We start from the raw sequence: 17,026 nt of genomic DNA on the forward strand, positions 1-17,026 counted from the left end.
TTTTTTTATCAGGCCTGTCTCGGTTAGCGTTTTGTATGTCATCTTCACAGACCGTTCTGTCGTTTTAGAGACTGCTGTGCCACGTTCTAATTTTTACATTTTTACGATAGCTCTCCATGTATGGTCGTTTCCTGAGGTCTGGAAGAGAGCCTGAATATTGATAGGTCTTAGGATAAGAATATTACTCTTTCGAAAATTGGGTACCACAGACTCAGGAATACTGGGTTCTACAAATACAAGGGAAGCTGGTTTTTTGGTTTGGTTTGGTTTGGGTTTTTTTGCATTCAGTCGGAAACCTGATTGCTGCGGTATGAGATGTGCTGCTGATTCCTCTTTCTTAACTGTGCTTTTCCCCTGTGTTTGGGGAGACTCTGTTTCCAGCAGGGTACTTTTAGTTGTGTAACTGCTCTTTGATCTTAGTCCATGATATGCTGCAATGTGAAATTTAGGCCCTAAGCATGCAAATTTAAATGTATGAACTCAAACTCAAAACTAGTAAGATTGTTCTCTTGACTCTTGAGTGTTAATAACTAGACCCTTCAGAACCTAAGAAATGTGTTTCTCTTCATTCAGTTTAGATTTTATCTTGTGTAATTTCTCATAGGACAGTAAGGCTGGCATGTACTTTATGAAGACTGCCTTATTTTATGGAGGAGGAAATTGAGGCCCATCTTGGGAAACTGGTTCCTTTACTAGTGGTGGAACTGCTTTCAGTTTCTTAGCTGTAATTATTTTTTCCCCATCCTGATGTTTGTCAAATTTTATGTTTTTTGCTGTTTTTTTCCTTATCTACATGCTGAAGTACTACAGTTTTTTCATATAGATGCCTTTTGGGGAGTTTTCTTTTGACTTCTTCAAAAGAACTGCTACATTTTGTGGCAGTCTGGGAAAAAGGCAGATATTTTTGGCAAACTGTAGATTAAGGGGATTCCTCTTTTCTTAGTAAGTTTGAACATGTTGGTTTATCTCCTAGGCGTTCTGTTTCCACTCTTGGATATGATTTATAAACGAAAATCTTTATTTTAGGTGTTTGTCCCGTAGACGTGTTTGCCACAAGGAGGTAGTGTTGGTTACATTTATGTCAGCTACTTTCTAGTTGTGTGACCTTGGACATGTTAATTAACATTAAAACTCAGTTGCCTCATCTCTAAAATCAGGGTGTTTGGTAGTTGTGAGGTTTGAATGAAATAATGTAGCTCTTAGTATCTTGCCTGGCACAATGCTTAAATATGTATTTGTTTTATTATAGTGGATTTCATTTTTGTAAATTATCAGAGTTTGTTATCCACATAAAACTAAACAGGTTTTATAAATTGAAAGTCAAAAAGAATAAAATTTTTTGGATGAGGCTGTTCAAGGCCAAGTGTGAGTATACTTGAAAGAGAGCTCTGAGGGGCTTCTGGGTGGCTCAATTAAGCCTCTGCCTTCAGCTTGGGGTCCTGGGATTGAGCCTGTGTCTCCTCCCTCTGCCTGCTGCTCCACGTCCTTGTGTGCTCGCTCGCTCTCTCTCTGTCAAGTAAATAAATAAGTAATTAAATTAATATAATCTTTTAAAAAGAGAGTGAGCCCTGGAGGGGTTAACCTGAGGGGCCTCAGGTTTGCTCTAGTTAAGTAGCATCCCACATTCCAGAAGCCTCCAACTTGAAACATTGTTTTCCAATAACTGCTGAATTAAAATGTTTTAAAACAGTGGTTAGATTCTTTAGTCAACCCTGAAAACTTAAACAATCCTGGCTCCTACATCCTGACTGATAACTTAGGAAGAGTGGGGGGGAGTTTTCTCTTTCCCTGTCTTGCCGCAGGCCTTGATTTAGGTAGCACTTTCTAATCACCTTCCAACCTTTTCTGCATTACTACACTTCTAGATTTCCAGCCCCCCAAAGTTCATGGCTGCTCTTCCGGCTTGCACCTCAACAGTCCTTCGTTTGAGCTTGTTCGTGTGCCCTTTGCATTACTCATTTCTTTCCCTTTCTCCTAGAATTACCAACACCAAAAGTCCGTTTGGGGGCTTTATCTGAGCTGATTAGTTATTAAGTGGAAAGCTATCTAATTTAACTAAACTTAAAACTAAAGGGATTAATTTTTCTAAGCATGTTAGGTTTTTGGTTGTTTGTTGTTGTTTTATTTTTTATTTTTTATTTTTTATTTATTTTTTTTTTAAAGATTTTATTTATTTATTCGACAGAGATAGAGACAGCCAGCGAGAGAGGGAACACAAGCAGGGGGAGTGGGAGAGGAAGAAGCAGGCTCCCAGCAGAGGAGCCTGATGTGGGGCTCGATCCCATAACGCCGGGATCACGCCCTGAGCCGAAGGCAGACGCTTAACCGCTGTGCCACCCAGGCGCCCCTGTTTGTTGTTGTTTTAAAGATTTTATTTATTTGAGAGAGAGAGCATGAACAGGGTGGAGGGGCAGAGGGAGAGGAAGAAGCAGGCTCCCCGCTGAGCGGGGACTTCGATGTGGGGCTTGATCCCAGGACGTTGGGATCATGACCTGAGCCAAAGGCAGACACTTTAACCAACTGAGCCATCCAGGCGCCCCTTTTGTTTTTTGTTTTGTTTTTTTTTAAAGATTTTATTTATTTATTTGACAGAGATAGAGACAGCCAGCGAGAGAGGGAACACAAGCAGGGGGAGTGGGAGAGGAAGAAGCAGGCTCATAGCGGAGGAGCCTGATGTGGGGCTCGATCCCATAACGCCGGGATCACGCCCTGAGCCGAAGGCAGACGCTTAACCGCTGTGCCACCCAGGCGCCCCTTGTTTTGTTTTTTAATAGAGTACTTAACTGAATGCCAAAACGTAGTGTTAGAAATAACTTTCTAGATTGAGTTTGTAGAAATGTTTAAGCTAAAGGAGATGGGTATGAAACACTTTTCTGGGTAGTAAGAAAGGTACATGTAATAATTACCTCTGGGGAAGGAATACATATTATTTCGTTTTTCTTGGGTAAACACGTAAAAGTGGATTTATTGAGCAGTATGGTAGGTGTGTGTTTAACTTGATAAGAAAGCATTAAAGGGATGCCTGAGTGGCTCATTTGATTAAGCATCTGCCTTCCGCTCAGGTCATGTCATGATCCCAGGGTCCTGGGATGGAGTCCAACATCAGGCTCCTTGCTCAGCAGGGAGCCTGCTTCTCCCTCTGCTTGCTGCTCCCCCTGCTTATGTTCTTTCTCTCTCTGACAAGAAAATAAATAAAATCTTAAAAAAAAAAAAAGAAGAAGAAAGAAAAAAAGAAGCACTAAAGAGTCTTCTGAAGTGATTATAAAATTTTATACCGTGCTTTAAGTATTCAGGTAAGGATAAATTTTTAAAATTTATTTATTTATTTAAGTAATCTCTACACTCAGCGTGGGGCTCGAACTCATGACCCCGAGATCAGGAGTCACATGCTCTTCCTACTGAGCCAACCAGGTGCCCCTAAGCTAAGGATAATTACAGTTTTTGAAAAAGGTAGCTTATAAATTTTTGGTAACAGTGGGTTGGTTAGAAGGTTGTTGTGACTTACACTTTCTGATATATTAAATGTGAATATTAGTCTTGTAAGTGTTATTAAATATCCACATACTTCTGTTTTTTTGTTTTTTGTTTTTTAAGATTTTATTTATTTGGCCAAGAACAAGAGAGCACAAGCAGGGGGAGCGGCAGAGGTAGAGGGAGCAGCAGGCTCCCCACTGAGCAGGGAGCCCGATGCTCAATTCCAGGACCCTGGGATTATGACCTGAGCTGCAGGCAGTTGCTTAACCAACTGAGCCACCCAGGCGCCCCAAATATCTACATACTTTTGATTAAATGTTTGTACTTACTAAATACATTGAAGTCTAGGGATACATTATTTTTTCTTGTAAAAGAAATTAAAGCATGGCGAATTCCAGCCCATTCATATACATGTCCTTCTTCATTCTGGGCTTGGATAATGGAGATAATTTATGTCTCTGGGAAGATTGGAACTTGTGCTGTGGTCCTCTGTGACTAATGGCAGGTATTTGGCTCCAGGCTCAAATGGAAATTTAAGTGATTCTCGTTTCACTTGATGTGCTAGTAACAGTCCATTTCCAGAACTCGCTAGTCTTCACCTTTTTATCTTTTTCTGTTTTGTTTCCTTTTTCTCTGCTCTTTCTCCTGTCATTTATTGCCTTAAGGATGTTTAGGATAGGGGCCCCTGCCTGGCAGAGTCCGTAGAGCATGTGACTCTTGATCTCAGGATGGGAAGTTCAAAACCCACTTTGGGGACAGAGTTTACTTTTAAATGTGTGTTTTTTGTTTGTTTGTTTTTAAGATTTTATTTATTTGTTGGGACACCTGGGTGGCTCAGTGGGTTAAGCCTCTGCCTTCTGCTCAGGTCATGATCCCAGGGTCCTGGGGTCAAGCCCTGCGTTGGGCTCCTTGCTCAGCGGGGGCCTGCTTCTCCTTCTGTCTGCCGCTTGCTCTGCTTGTGATCTCTCTCTTTGACAAATAAATAAATAAAATCTTTTTTTTTTTAAGATTTTATTTATTTATTTGAGAGAGAGAGAGAGCACGAGTGGGGAAAGGGCAGACGGAGAGAATCTCAAGCAGACTTCCTGCTGAGCACAGAGCCTGACTCAGGTCATGGGACTTGGGCTCTATCCCAGGACCCTGAGATCATGACCTGAGCTGAAATCGTGAGTCGGAAGCTCAACCAACTGAGCCACCCAGCTGCCCAATGTAGGGAGCAGAATTCCTTTTTTTTTTTTTTTTTTTTTAAGATTTTATTTATTTATTTGACAGAGAGACAGCCAGCGAGAGAGGGAACACAAGCAGGGGGAGTGGGAGAGGAAGAAGCAGACTCCCAGCAGAGGAGGGCCTACAGATGTGGGGCTCGATCCCAAACGCCCGGGATCAGCCTGAGCCAAAGGCAGGCGCAACGACTGAGCCACCCAGTCATTATATATATTATATATATATATATATATATATATATATATATAATATGTTATATTTAAAACTCTCACTTCTTAGATAAAGAGCACTTTTTTCCATTGGCTGTTAAGTGAGAGGACATGTTCCCTCTTAAGGGATTTATCAGAATTTGCAGGGAGGGACTGTAGTTTGAGAAAACAATTTTTTAAATTACTATTGCTTTGTCAGGATGTATAATTTATTTTGGAATATAATTTAATGGAGAGCATAAGATTTCTTTTTAATTTATCAAAAATACATCTTATAAATTTGCTTAAGAATTGAAATGGGCATTTTTTTAAAACTGGGAATTAATACTGTGCTTATCATAGAAATTCAGACATTATGGAAGTATATAAAGAAATAGTTTTTCCTTCCAAAGATGACCACTTTCAACAATTTGAAGCTACATCACACATTGGGGGGGAACGTGTAAACATACATATGTAGTACTTTTTGTTCTACTTGCTTTTCTTTGCTTAGTTCTTACGATTTTTTTCATATCAATACATAAGATTTGTTTCATTTGACCTGCTGAATAGTTTTCCTACCATGATATATATAGTTGATTCAGAATTTGATGCATGGAATATATTTAACACCACTGAGCTGTACACTTAAAAGTGGTTAAGATGGTAAATTTGATGTTGTATATATTTTAACACAGTTAAAAAAAAAGAAAACAAACAAATAAACTTAATGTATTGACAGGACGTGTCAGTATTATTTCTTTCTATACATTGAAGTCATTGTTCTTTCTTCATTGTAGCTGTCCAGTCAGTTCGCTGCTACTCCCATGGGTCACATGAGACAGATGAAGAGTTCGATGCTCGCTGGGTGACATACTTCAACAAGCCAGATATTGATGCCTGGGAATTGCGTAAAGGTAATTGGAACAGGTGTATTTGTCTGCTTTGGAATAGAATTGGCAACTACTTTGTAGTCTTTCACTACTCTGTTGAAAGCAGCAATTTTGAAAATATGCCCCATGTAAACTAGTAAACTAGGTATTGTCATGCTGCTTGCAGTTGGGAAAGTTTATATCCTTCATAGTGTTTCCTGTAAAGCAGCATTTTAAAGCAAACACAGTTGACTTTTTGGGCCAGATAATTCTTTGTTGCAGGGCTGTCCTTTGCACTGTAAGGTGTTTAGCTGCATCCTTGGCTTCAGCCTACTAGGTGCCAGCCACCATCTCACGCATACACCCCCACCCCCGGTGTGCCAACCAAAAATGTCTCCTGGGGGCCAAAGTCACCCCTGACTGAAAACCACTGCTATAATGATAGATCAATATGAGCAAGAGTTACCAGTTTTGTAGCTTTTAGATAAGTTAAGCAAGTAGTCATTTGGCTCTCCTTCCCACTCTTGGCAATAGTTTGGGTCTTTTTGTGATTTTTATTCTAATTTATGATTTGTCTTGCCCTGAATTAGTGTTCCAAAAAACAACTAGAAGTTGTTTTTCCTAATTTGCAGTTGTACACTGAACATGAATAGGTAATATTAATGATAAACTAGTCTAATAGTCAAGTAGGTAACTAATTCTAAGTGTAGGTAATTTATCTCAGACCAAGAGTTCAGTCTCTGTGACTGTATTCTAGCATTGTAGTCATTGTGTCTTTTGTTTACATATATTAAAATAACTAAAAGCAGGACACTAAGTGCTTCAGACTTACCTGCAGTAATGTAATAATAACTTATTTTGTTGCAACCAGGGAAATTCTACTGAATAATCTTGAGTAGCAGTAATGAAAAGAACAGTAATTCTTTATTCCCATTAAGAGAATCTTAAATTTTATGATGTGTCATTTTGTGCAGAGCTGAAAGTAATCGTGCCCAGTCATTTTCTGGTTGAATGTGCACTAATGCTTCTCTATATCTCCATAATGTTCTCATTTGGGCTTCATTAACTCTCCCTAAGCATTTCCTGGGTTGTTGTTGGATTATTTTCCAATCAAATCTATTTTAAAGCAACCAAAGTATACACATTTTACTAAGAGTTAAGGATATGAGTTGAAAATGACCCTCTTGTTTGAAAAGAAGCCAGCTAATTATTATGAAAATAGTATCAGGATTTAAGAAAACTCTTGGGTTTTTTGGGTTTTTTTTTAAATCTCAGTCTGCATGCTACTACATGCATGGTTCCACTACATGCATGTTCTTTCCACTAATTCACTGTGGAAGATCACTATGATCTTATTATCTAGAATTTTTTTAAAGTAGATATTTTATTTTATAGACAAGAGAATAGAGTCCAAACAGACAAGATCACATGTCTATGATTCAGTAAAAATGTAGGTAATTAAATTGTAGTTGATATGAGGATATTCCAGGTTAATATGGCTTCTCTTTTTAATTTGACAGGGATGAACACGCTTGTTGGCTATGATCTGGTTCCAGAACCCAAAATCATTGATGCTGCTTTACGGGCGTGCAGACGGTTAAATGATTTTGCTAGTGCAGTTCGCATCCTAGAGGTTGTTAAGGTCAGTGAAATAACAGTGCTAAAGTTGTTCCGGATGTGGATGGGCTTTTGTTAGGTATCAACATATCCTGTGTTTTTGAATTTGTTAAAATACCTAAAATTAGTTCCTACAGCTATAGGAAATGTGCATTGCATTCTTTCTGGAGGGCAGTTTGGCAGAATTTATGCAAGGTTTTAAAAAATCGTGCTTGAGGGGTGCCTCAAGCCCCTCAACCAGTAGCTCAGCTAGTTAAGTGTCTGCCTTTGGCTCAGGTCATGATCCCAGGGTCCTGGGATTTAACCCCGAGTTGGTCTCCCTGCTCAGTAAGGAGTCTGCTTCTCCCTCTCCCTCTGCCACTCCCCCTGCCCATGCTTGCTGTCTCCCTCTCTCTGTCAAATAAATAAATAAAATCTTCTTTTAAAATTTTTGCTTGATAACCTTTTGTCCAGCAATTCCATTTGAAAATTTATCTTAAGGAAATAATTAAGGATGTATAAAGGTGGGGCGCCTGAGTGACTCAGTCGTTGAGCGTCTGCCTTCAGCTCAGATCACGATCTCAGGATCCTGGGATCGAGCCCTGCATCGGGCTCCCTGCTCAGTGGGAAGCCTGCTTCTCCCTCTCCCCCTGCTTGTGTTCCCTCTCTTGCTGTCTCTCTCTCTGTCAAATAAATAAATAAAATCTTAAAAAAAAAAGATATACGAAGGTTATTTGTGCTATTTATGGTATGAAGTTAAATGTTGTTAGTGGTTTCTTAAGATGGGACTTCCCAGAAGAGGTTATCTATTAATGTTATGGAAATCATTCAACATTAAACAATTCATAGTATATTATTATTAATTTTAAGTAGGCTCCACACCCAACGTGGAGCTCAAACTCAGGACCCTGTGATCAAGAGTCACACTGCTGACTGAACTGGCAGGCGCCCCAATAATTCATACTATATTAAAATTATGAAACGATTTTTATGGTGTGACCCCACTTTATTTAAACAAATACATAGATGAAAATGTAGGAGGATATATACTTATCCTCTATCTCTCTCTCCTTTTTTTTTTTTTTTAAGATTTTATTTATTTATTTGATACCACAAGTAGGCAGAGTGGCAGGCAGAGGGAGAGGAGAAGCAGTTTTCCCGCTGAGCAGGGAGTCCAACGCAGGGCTCGATCCCAGGACCCCAGGATCATGACCTGAGCCGAAGGCAGACACTTAACCAAGTGAGCCACCCAGGCATCCCTTCTCCTCTGTCTTTTGATTATAGTTCCTCATTTTTCTGTAATGAACAAACGAATACATTGCATTTTAAACAAGAATTTTATACTTTTTTTTTTTTTTTTAAGATTTTGTTTATTTATTTGGCAGAGATAGAGACAGCCAGCGAGAGAGGGAACACAAGCAGGGGGAGTGGGAGAGGAAGAAGCAGGCTCATAGCAGAGGAACCTGATGTGGGGCTCGATCCCATAACGCCAGGATCACGCCCTGAGCCGAAGGCAGATGCCCAACCGCTGTGCCACCCAGGTGCCCCGAGAATTTTATAATTTAAAACAAAACAATTAAGGGGCACCTAGGTGGCTCAGTTGGTTGAGTGTCTAACTCTTGATTTCGGCTCAGGTCATGATCTCAGGGTCATGGGATTGAGCCCTGTTTCGGGCTCCCTGCCCAGTGGGGAGTCTGCTTGAGGTTCTCTCTCTCCCTCTGCCCCTCCTTCTGCTTGTGCACCCTGCTCTCTCTCTCTCTCAAATAAAGATATCTTTTTTTTTTTTTTCAAGATTTTATTTGTCAGAGAGCACAAGCAGGGGGAGCAGCAGGCAGAGGGAGAAGCAAGCTCCCCACTGAGCAAGGAGCCCAATGTGGGACTTGATCCCAGGACTCTGGGATTATGACCTGCGCTGAAGGCAGACACCCAACCAGGCATCCCAGAAATAAACCTTTTTTAGAAAATATAATTAAGGAGATGTAGATTTGTTAAAGGCAGAAGAACAGCAGCTTGGCACTCTCTTAGTCGATTTGACTTTTTTTTAAAGATTTTATTTGAGAGAGAGAGTGCAGGCGCATGAGCGGCGGTGGGAAGAGCAGAGGGAGAGGGAGAAGCAGACTCCTCGATAAGCAGGGAGCCTGACACAGGGCTCGATTCCAGAACCCTGGGATTGCGACTTGAGCCCTTAAAGGTAGGCACTTAACTGACTGAGCCACCCAGGGGCCCCCATTTGACTTTTTAATATTTGTCCCTGAGGAAGCTTGTGAAAATACAGGTATAATTATATGTTATGGTGAGTATTTGTCAAAACTCTCTTGCCCTGGAAATAAGTGCTCTAAGTATAGCTCTGCATGAAGGGACATGGTCTGTAAGAAAGAAATTCAAGTCTGTAAGGGGGAAAGTGTGACATTATTTTATCTACAATGGGTAAGATAATTAAGGGTTCTGTAGGCTGTCAATCCATTCAGCACCAGTACTTAATTCAGTTAAGATCTCAAATTGGAAGCAAATTTAAAAACTTTTCTTGTGTTAACTTAATTATTCGTGTTGCCTGCTGGGCATGTTTAATTATCTTCACAAAATTCTGTCATCACCACCTTTCCTATTAACTTGAGGCTTTAAAATGTTTTGTTTTTTTCTGGATTTAGTCTAACGGTCTTAGTTATTCTCGAGGTGCTTAAAAACCTATTTTGAATAGTGCCTGCATAAATTGTTCTATTTATTGAACTGATAAGTTAAAAGTAGCTGACTTGTATTCTCTGCTGCTAGCCTCTACATATGTGATTAAAAGCTTTCTCAAGTTCATTTTTTAAATAGAGACAGCTTTTCAGAGAGCTAAATGTAAATATTTTCTTTGCCATCAGGACAAAGCAGGACCTCATAAGGAAATCTACCCCTACGTCATCCAGGAACTTAGACCAACTTTAAATGAACTGGGAATCTCCACTCCAGAGGAACTAGGCCTTGACAAAGTGTAAACCCCATGGGTAAGGAACACACCAATGAATAAGGCAGGAAATGAATCCAGGGAATGACATTTCAATTTCTCAGAGTGTAAGACCTTTTAATGGCCTCCTTAGAGGCCAAGAACATAAAGGTTTAAAAAGTGCTAATGGTGGTAAGTTTAAGGAGCTGGAGTTGTCATTTCTAGTTGTTATAATTACTCTCTTACTAGTGTAAAGGGAAGAGGAAGCCTCCTTAATTAAAAATCTATATAAAATATTTCAAACATAAAATTCCATTCCTTTACCTCCCCCAAGCTGAAGGTAATCTGCATACAAGGTGTTCATCACACATGCTTTTATACATCTGTTTATTTGTAATAGGGTGTTATTAATTTGATGCATTCATTTTTGTGTGTCCACATTAGAATTTAACAGTCAAGTAAATATTCACTGATAATAAAAACTTACTTAATACTTTGTTCTCTGTCGGAAGGCACGTAATAGAACTAGCCACAAGATTGTCTAGGCACTGAGAAGCATGCAGAAAATCCTTTGTAAAACAGAAAATAGATAAGCAGTGACTTGTTTTTATTTTATTTGAACACATATAGCGTATATAACTCTATGTCAGGCACTGTTTTAAGTGCTCTGTAAATATTAACTCACTTAACCCTCAGAAACCATCCCTTGAGGTAGTTACTATTATAATTACTCCCATTTTACTATTTTATTAATGAGGAAACTGTGGCACTTTGTCCAAGGTCATATAGCTAGTACTGGAACCAACACTTAAAGCCAGGCAGTCCAGCTCCAGAGTCCATTGCTGTTATATGGCACACATCCTGTGTCGGCATTTACTAAGGCTATATTTATTTCTCAGTGGTAAACAATGAGGCTTAAATGGAGGATTTGCTGCCTAAGAGTAAGAGGACATTCATTTTTAAAATAGCGGAACAGAAGCTTCAATAAAAGTGCATCCAAAATTATTGAAGGAGCTGATATCAGATCCCTCACAAGATAAAGGTCCAGCGAGCCTGGTTAAAGGTTGCTTTGGAGCAGGAGTCTTAATTTTATCTTTGTCTACCCCCATGTCACCACCACCTCCCTGAAGTCATTTAGCTCACCTTTGTAATACATGGAAGGGTTTTGTTTTTTGTTTTTTGTTTTTTGTTTTTTAATGTGTGTACTAATGATTTCTGTGAGAAAACTAGGCATTCAGAATAGAAGATTTCCTCCTCACATTTTTGAAGCTCTTGTGTGTGGTTCATATTCCATAATGGACTCTTAAAAGGATACCTAAACACTTCAGCTTAATTTTTATTTTATCTAGTATTTCAAGGAGTCCAGAATATCTTTATTACATAGGATATATTCTAGCTGTGATGATAGATTTCTTTTAAAAAAAAATTTTAAAGGGCAACTCCCCAGCACTTTTATGAGGATCACCCCAGTAAGTACTAGGTGTATAAACAACCAAAAAGCCACAGAGCTACTCCCTTGTGCGTTAGCTACAGGCGGGATTAAGAAGAATGGAAGAGGCTACACAGAGGCAGTAATTTCCCTGGACTATTGCTCTAAAGAAGGTTATTTTTATAAGATTTCTACCTTTCGTTTATTTTCTAGCTAATTCTTCATGTTTTCTCTTACAGATGGGCTTCTCAAGGATTTATTCATAATGCTACTTGATTGTAAACAATCACCTGGAAATACTGATGATAACATATTACCTTATTTGAACAAGTTTTCCTTTATTGAGTACCAAACCATGTAATGGTAACTTGGACTTTAATAAAAGGGAAATGAGTTTGAACTGAAATTAGGTATTGCTCCATGTGTTTGCTTTGAAAAGCAGAAAATGAGCCATCATAGAGCCATAGATTTCATGGTTTTGTTGCCACTGCGTCCTGAGAGAACTGCCTTAATTCTCTGGAAACCATCTGACATGAAATTTAAAAGTGATCATTGAGATAGTCTTGAGGATGTGCTATGTGGTAGCCAGCCTCTCTCTTAGTGACCTTTTCCTTCCCTTCCTGTTCTTCTCTAGCAGTGCAGTATTAGCCTTGGATGTCAAATAACTGGATATGATAGATTTTCAGTGCTTCGATAACTAAATAAATGGGTTTACTTCTTGAGAGAATTAATAGAATACACAAATCCCGTCTTAGTTTAGAAGTCCCATATTATTGGAGACCAGCTGTTGGAGAAAGAGGTTCTAAGTCTGAGTGACTTCTAGTATAGTTATTCAGACTGCAGTGTCAGGGAAATAGGATTAATAGTAGGTTGAGGTTTAGCTGTCTTTTCTCTAAAAACGAAGTAAGGAAATCTTAGTAAAATCCGTTTTGGTAGGTATCAACACAAATAACCTTTATGAAAAACTGGTTCCCTACCAAAATGTCTCCCTCCCCCTTTTTTTAAAGAAGTGGAAATGTAAATAAACTAAAACAGCCATATATGCTTATTTGTGCAGTTGGCAGGTATGGTTCTTCGGTTTGACCCTTCCGTAGGCAGCTCTTTCCCCTCATCGTTCCGTGTAGTGTAATGTCCCAGTCACACTGCTCTGTTTTTCCTCCAGATTCTCTTCAGGTTCCTTTCCCCTAGGGGTGACATCATCGTAGGTCTGCCTCCCAAATCCTAGAGATGGGGGTGGGTGGGGTCATAAACAGAACAATCACCTATATAAAGACATCGTGGCAGAGATTTTTAAAGTTCTGTGAACATACATACAGGTACTGTGAGAGGAAATTACATTTAAGTTGAAGCCTAAAGGATTGGGGGTGTTTATTTATCCACAGCTTTATCTAAAAGGTAATTTTAGGGGCACCTGGGTGCTTCAGTCATAAAGTGTCTGCCTTAGGCTCAGGTCATGGTCCCGAGGTCCTGGGATGGGACCCCACATCACTCTCCCTGCTCAATGAGAAGCCTGCTTCTCCTTCTCCCCCTGTTTGTGTTGCCTCTCTCGCTATCTCTCTCTGTGTCAAATAAGTAAATAAAATCTTAAGTAGGGGCACCTGGGTGGCACAGCGGTTAAGCGTCTGCCTTCGGCTCAGGGCGTGATCCCAGCATTATGGGATTGAGCCCCACATCAGGCTCCTCTGCTATGAGCCTGCTTCTTCCTCTCCCACTCCCCCTGCTTGTGTTCCCTCTCTCGCTGGCTGTCTCTATCTCTGTCAAATAAATAAAATCTTTAAAAAAAAATCTTAAGTAAATAAATAGTAATTTTATTACATGACATGTCTGACCTTTGCACCATTGGGGTGGGGAGGAGAGATTTTTTATTTGACAGCTAGCCTATATGCATACATAATCACATTTAAATGTGCTTTTGCAATTCCCCAGATCTAAATGATTTACTATAACTAGCTGAAAAAGGGCCATGTCAGTATCATGGGCTTTTTACCTTAAAGGAGGAATGCAAAATGATGAAAATGGTTTCTGCTCTTAAGATCATAGGAGGGGCCTGAGGAGGGAACATATGTATACAGCTATCTACAAGGGTAAGAAATGAGTGCTATGATGGTTTTCACACCACGTTTATTGAGTGCCTACTGTATATCAAGCATTGTGCCGGATACTTGATAATAGCAGTGAATAGGAGAGAGAGATTTAGAGCCTGGAGAAATTGGAGTTAGGATCACAATTTAGGAAGTTATTTGGTGTAGTTTTAACTTAATAAGTATTTTAAATCAAGATGGTAGCAGTAGAAATGGGAAGAGATGACTTTGAGAGTCAAATATTTAAGTGTAGTTACTAATTCAGTGAGGGGGAAACAGAGCTCTTAGGAAGGCCGTTTTACAGATTTCAGAGATGGTACCATTTTTGGGAAAATTGGAGTTGGCAAAAAGAGGAGCTTGGTGCAGGGTGGAGAAAGTACTGCATTTGGGGCAACTGGCTGGCTCAGGGGAGCACATGACTCTTGATCCCAGGGTTGTGAGTTCAAGCTCCACGCTGGGTGTAGAGATTACTTAAAAATCTTTAAGAAAAAAAAATACATTGGATTCCGGACCTGTCAAATTACAGCCATCAGTGGGTAGGATAGGCATAGAGTTCTGGAAAGAGCCGAAGAGTAAAGAATTTAAGATTTAAGGTTTGAAACAGCAAAAGGGGGGATTTCTAAGATCATTTGGAGGCAAATGTAGTCTAATGGCTGAAATTGCAGAAGCAACTACATTTAGTGGGAAAGAGAGGAGTAACTTTTACAGAAAATGTTAATTACAAAGATAAGGGTATTGTAAGTTCCCAGGTACTCATCAGTCCACTTCAGCAATTGCCAGTATGTGGCCACACTTTTCGTCTATATTCTTACCCCCACTCCAAATATTTTGAAGATTGATTTATTTATTAGAGTGAAGTGAGTGGGGGGTGCAGAGGTAGAGAGAATCTTCAGGCAGGCTCCCTGCTGAGTGCAGAGCCCGATGCAGGGCTCAATCTCACAACCCTGAGATCATAACCTGAGCCAGAATCAAGAGTCAGCAGCTTAACCAACTGAGCCACCCAGGCGCCCCCCAAATATTTTGAATAAAATCTCAGGTATCATGTCATTTCATCTGTAAATAAATATTTTATAATATCTCCAAATTATATTTAAGCACAACTGCAATAAATAAATTTTTTTTAAGGAATTTTTGATGGTGGTCTTTTTTCCTTAAAATAAAAATACCTTTACTGGGTTTTCTCATTTTATTTATTTTTGAGAGAGAGGTGGAGAGCATGAGAGAGAACACACAAGTGTGGGGTGAGGGGGGGGGAGAATCTCAAGGAGGCTCCATGCCCAGCACTGAGCTGACATGGGGCTCGATCCCACAAGCCTGAGATCATGACCCAAGCCGAAATCAAGAGTCGGATGCTTGACTGAGCCGCCCGGGCACTCCTGGGTGTTCTCATTTTAAAGATGATACATGTTCATCAAACAAAGTACAAAAATAAAACACACCTGAAATACCCACCCAGTTACAACCACTGGTAGTATTCTGATGACCGTCTTTCCAGACGTTTCTCCTTTGTGCGTGTGTATATACTTTTGCATGCTGCTTTACAAACCTGTTTATCTCCCCTTTGCTAGACAGTTTTCTATATCAATTAGTACAAGTCTGTCTCCTGCTTTTTAATGGGGCATAATATTCCATGGTTTGGGTGTTTCAGCTTGGGTGATGGCTTTTATAATGAACTTGTGGCTGAATCAGAGGTGGTGAAGAAGTGATTCTAGGCAATGAGGCAGGAGGGAGGAGTCCTGAAGAATAGTTAATCCTGGGACGCCAGGGTGGCTTAGTTGGTTAAGGATCTGCCTTCAGCTCAGGTCATGATCCAAGGGTCCCGGGATTGAGTCCGGCATTGGGCTCCTTGTTTGGCGGGGAGCTTGCTTCTCCTGCCTGCTGGTCCCTGTGCTTGTGTTTGCTCTTTCTGACAGACAAAATCTTAAGTCCCAAGAGGGTAATTGGAAAGATGGTGGTAGTTAAAGTGTTGGCACTTCTTCAACATGCTGAGATTTTGTATGGAGCTGGAAAGAATTGGTAGCTCTCTGGAAGTTACTGTTTTCTTTGCATCTTACATTCTGTTGAGATTTCTACATTTTGTTTTTGCCTAAGTCATTTGTGCTACTCGAAACAGATGGGTGCTCTAAGTTTATTGTAAATGCTAACTTTTAATTTTAAGCCCCTTAAAGTTTGTTACAACAGTGCCTGAGACTGCAGAAATAAGCACTGCCTTTTAAATTGGTCTCATTGGGGTGCCTGGGTGGCTCAGTCGGTTAAGCGTCTGTCTTTGGCTCAGGGTCCTGGGATTGAGCCCCGCATCTGTCTTTGGCTCAGGTCATGATCCCATGGTCATGGGATCAAGTCCCACATGGGGCTCCTTGCTCAACGGAGAGCCTGCTTCCCCCTCTCCCTCTGCTGCTCCCCCTGGTTGTTCCCTCTCTCTGTGTCAAATAAATATATAAAATCTTTTTTAAAAATTGCTCTCATTGTGTATCTCCTTTATTGCCAAGATAAGGGTGGGAAACTATGGCCCTTGGGCTAAATCCAGGCCATCACCTCTCTTTCTGCTGCCCACAGGCTAAGAATTGTTTTTTACATTTTTAAATGGTTGAAAATCAATAAAAAGATTTTGTGACAGAAAATGATATGAAATTCAGGGGCACCTGGGTGGCTTAGTCGTTAAGCGTCTGCCATGATCCCAGGGTCCTGGGATTGAGCCCCGCATCGGGCTACCTGCTGGGCGGGAAGCCTGCTTCTCCCTCTCCCACTCCCCCTGCTTGTGTTCCCTGTCTCGCTGTCTCTTTGTCAAATAAATAAAATCTTTTTAAAAAATTATATGAAATTCAAAATTCATTGCCCATAAGCAAGGTTTTGTTGGAACACTGCCACGTATTCATTAGCATATTACCTGTGGCTGCTTTTTTCAGCTTTTATTTATATATTTTTAAGTGTTTTTTGTTTGTTTGTTTGTTTGTTTTTTACAGACTTATTTGTCAGAGGGCACAAGCAGGGGGAGCAGCAGAGGGAGAGAGGGAAGCAGGCTCTCCGCTGAGCGAGGAGCCCCATGCGGGACTTGATACCAGTTGATCCCAAGACCCTGGGATCATGACCTGAGCCAAAGTCAGAGGCTTAACCAACTGAGCCACCCAGGTGTCCCAAGATTATTTGAGAGAGTGGAGTGCATGCGCATGCACAAGCGAGACCCCCCAGGAGCAGAGGGAGTCTTTTTTTTTTTTTTTGGTCAGGGAGAGAGAGAT

General features: G+C 40.3%; 1 protein-coding gene across 1 annotated transcript in view; it reads left to right on the plus strand.

Annotated features, from left to right (window-relative positions):
• LOC103679121 (cytochrome c oxidase subunit 5A, mitochondrial) overlaps positions 1-12,115 on the plus strand; it is a 12,829-nt gene extending 714 nt beyond the window's left edge. The window contains exons 2-5 of the mRNA XM_040642980.1: positions 5,687-5,803; positions 7,279-7,400; positions 10,219-10,341; positions 11,949-12,115. Of these exons, the coding sequence (XP_040498914.1) occupies positions 5,687-5,803; positions 7,279-7,400; positions 10,219-10,332 (353 nt within the window). The 3' untranslated portion in view covers positions 10,333-10,341; positions 11,949-12,115. The remainder of the gene's footprint in view (positions 1-5,686; positions 5,804-7,278; positions 7,401-10,218; positions 10,342-11,948) is intronic.
• The last annotated feature ends 4,911 nt before the right edge of the window (positions 12,116-17,026 follow it).

The sequence above is a fragment of the Ursus maritimus genome, unplaced genomic scaffold (genome assembly GCF_017311325.1).
Source record: "Ursus maritimus isolate PB19 unplaced genomic scaffold, ASM1731132v1 scaffold_27, whole genome shotgun sequence".
Lineage (NCBI taxonomy): Eukaryota > Metazoa > Chordata > Mammalia > Carnivora > Ursidae > Ursus > Ursus maritimus.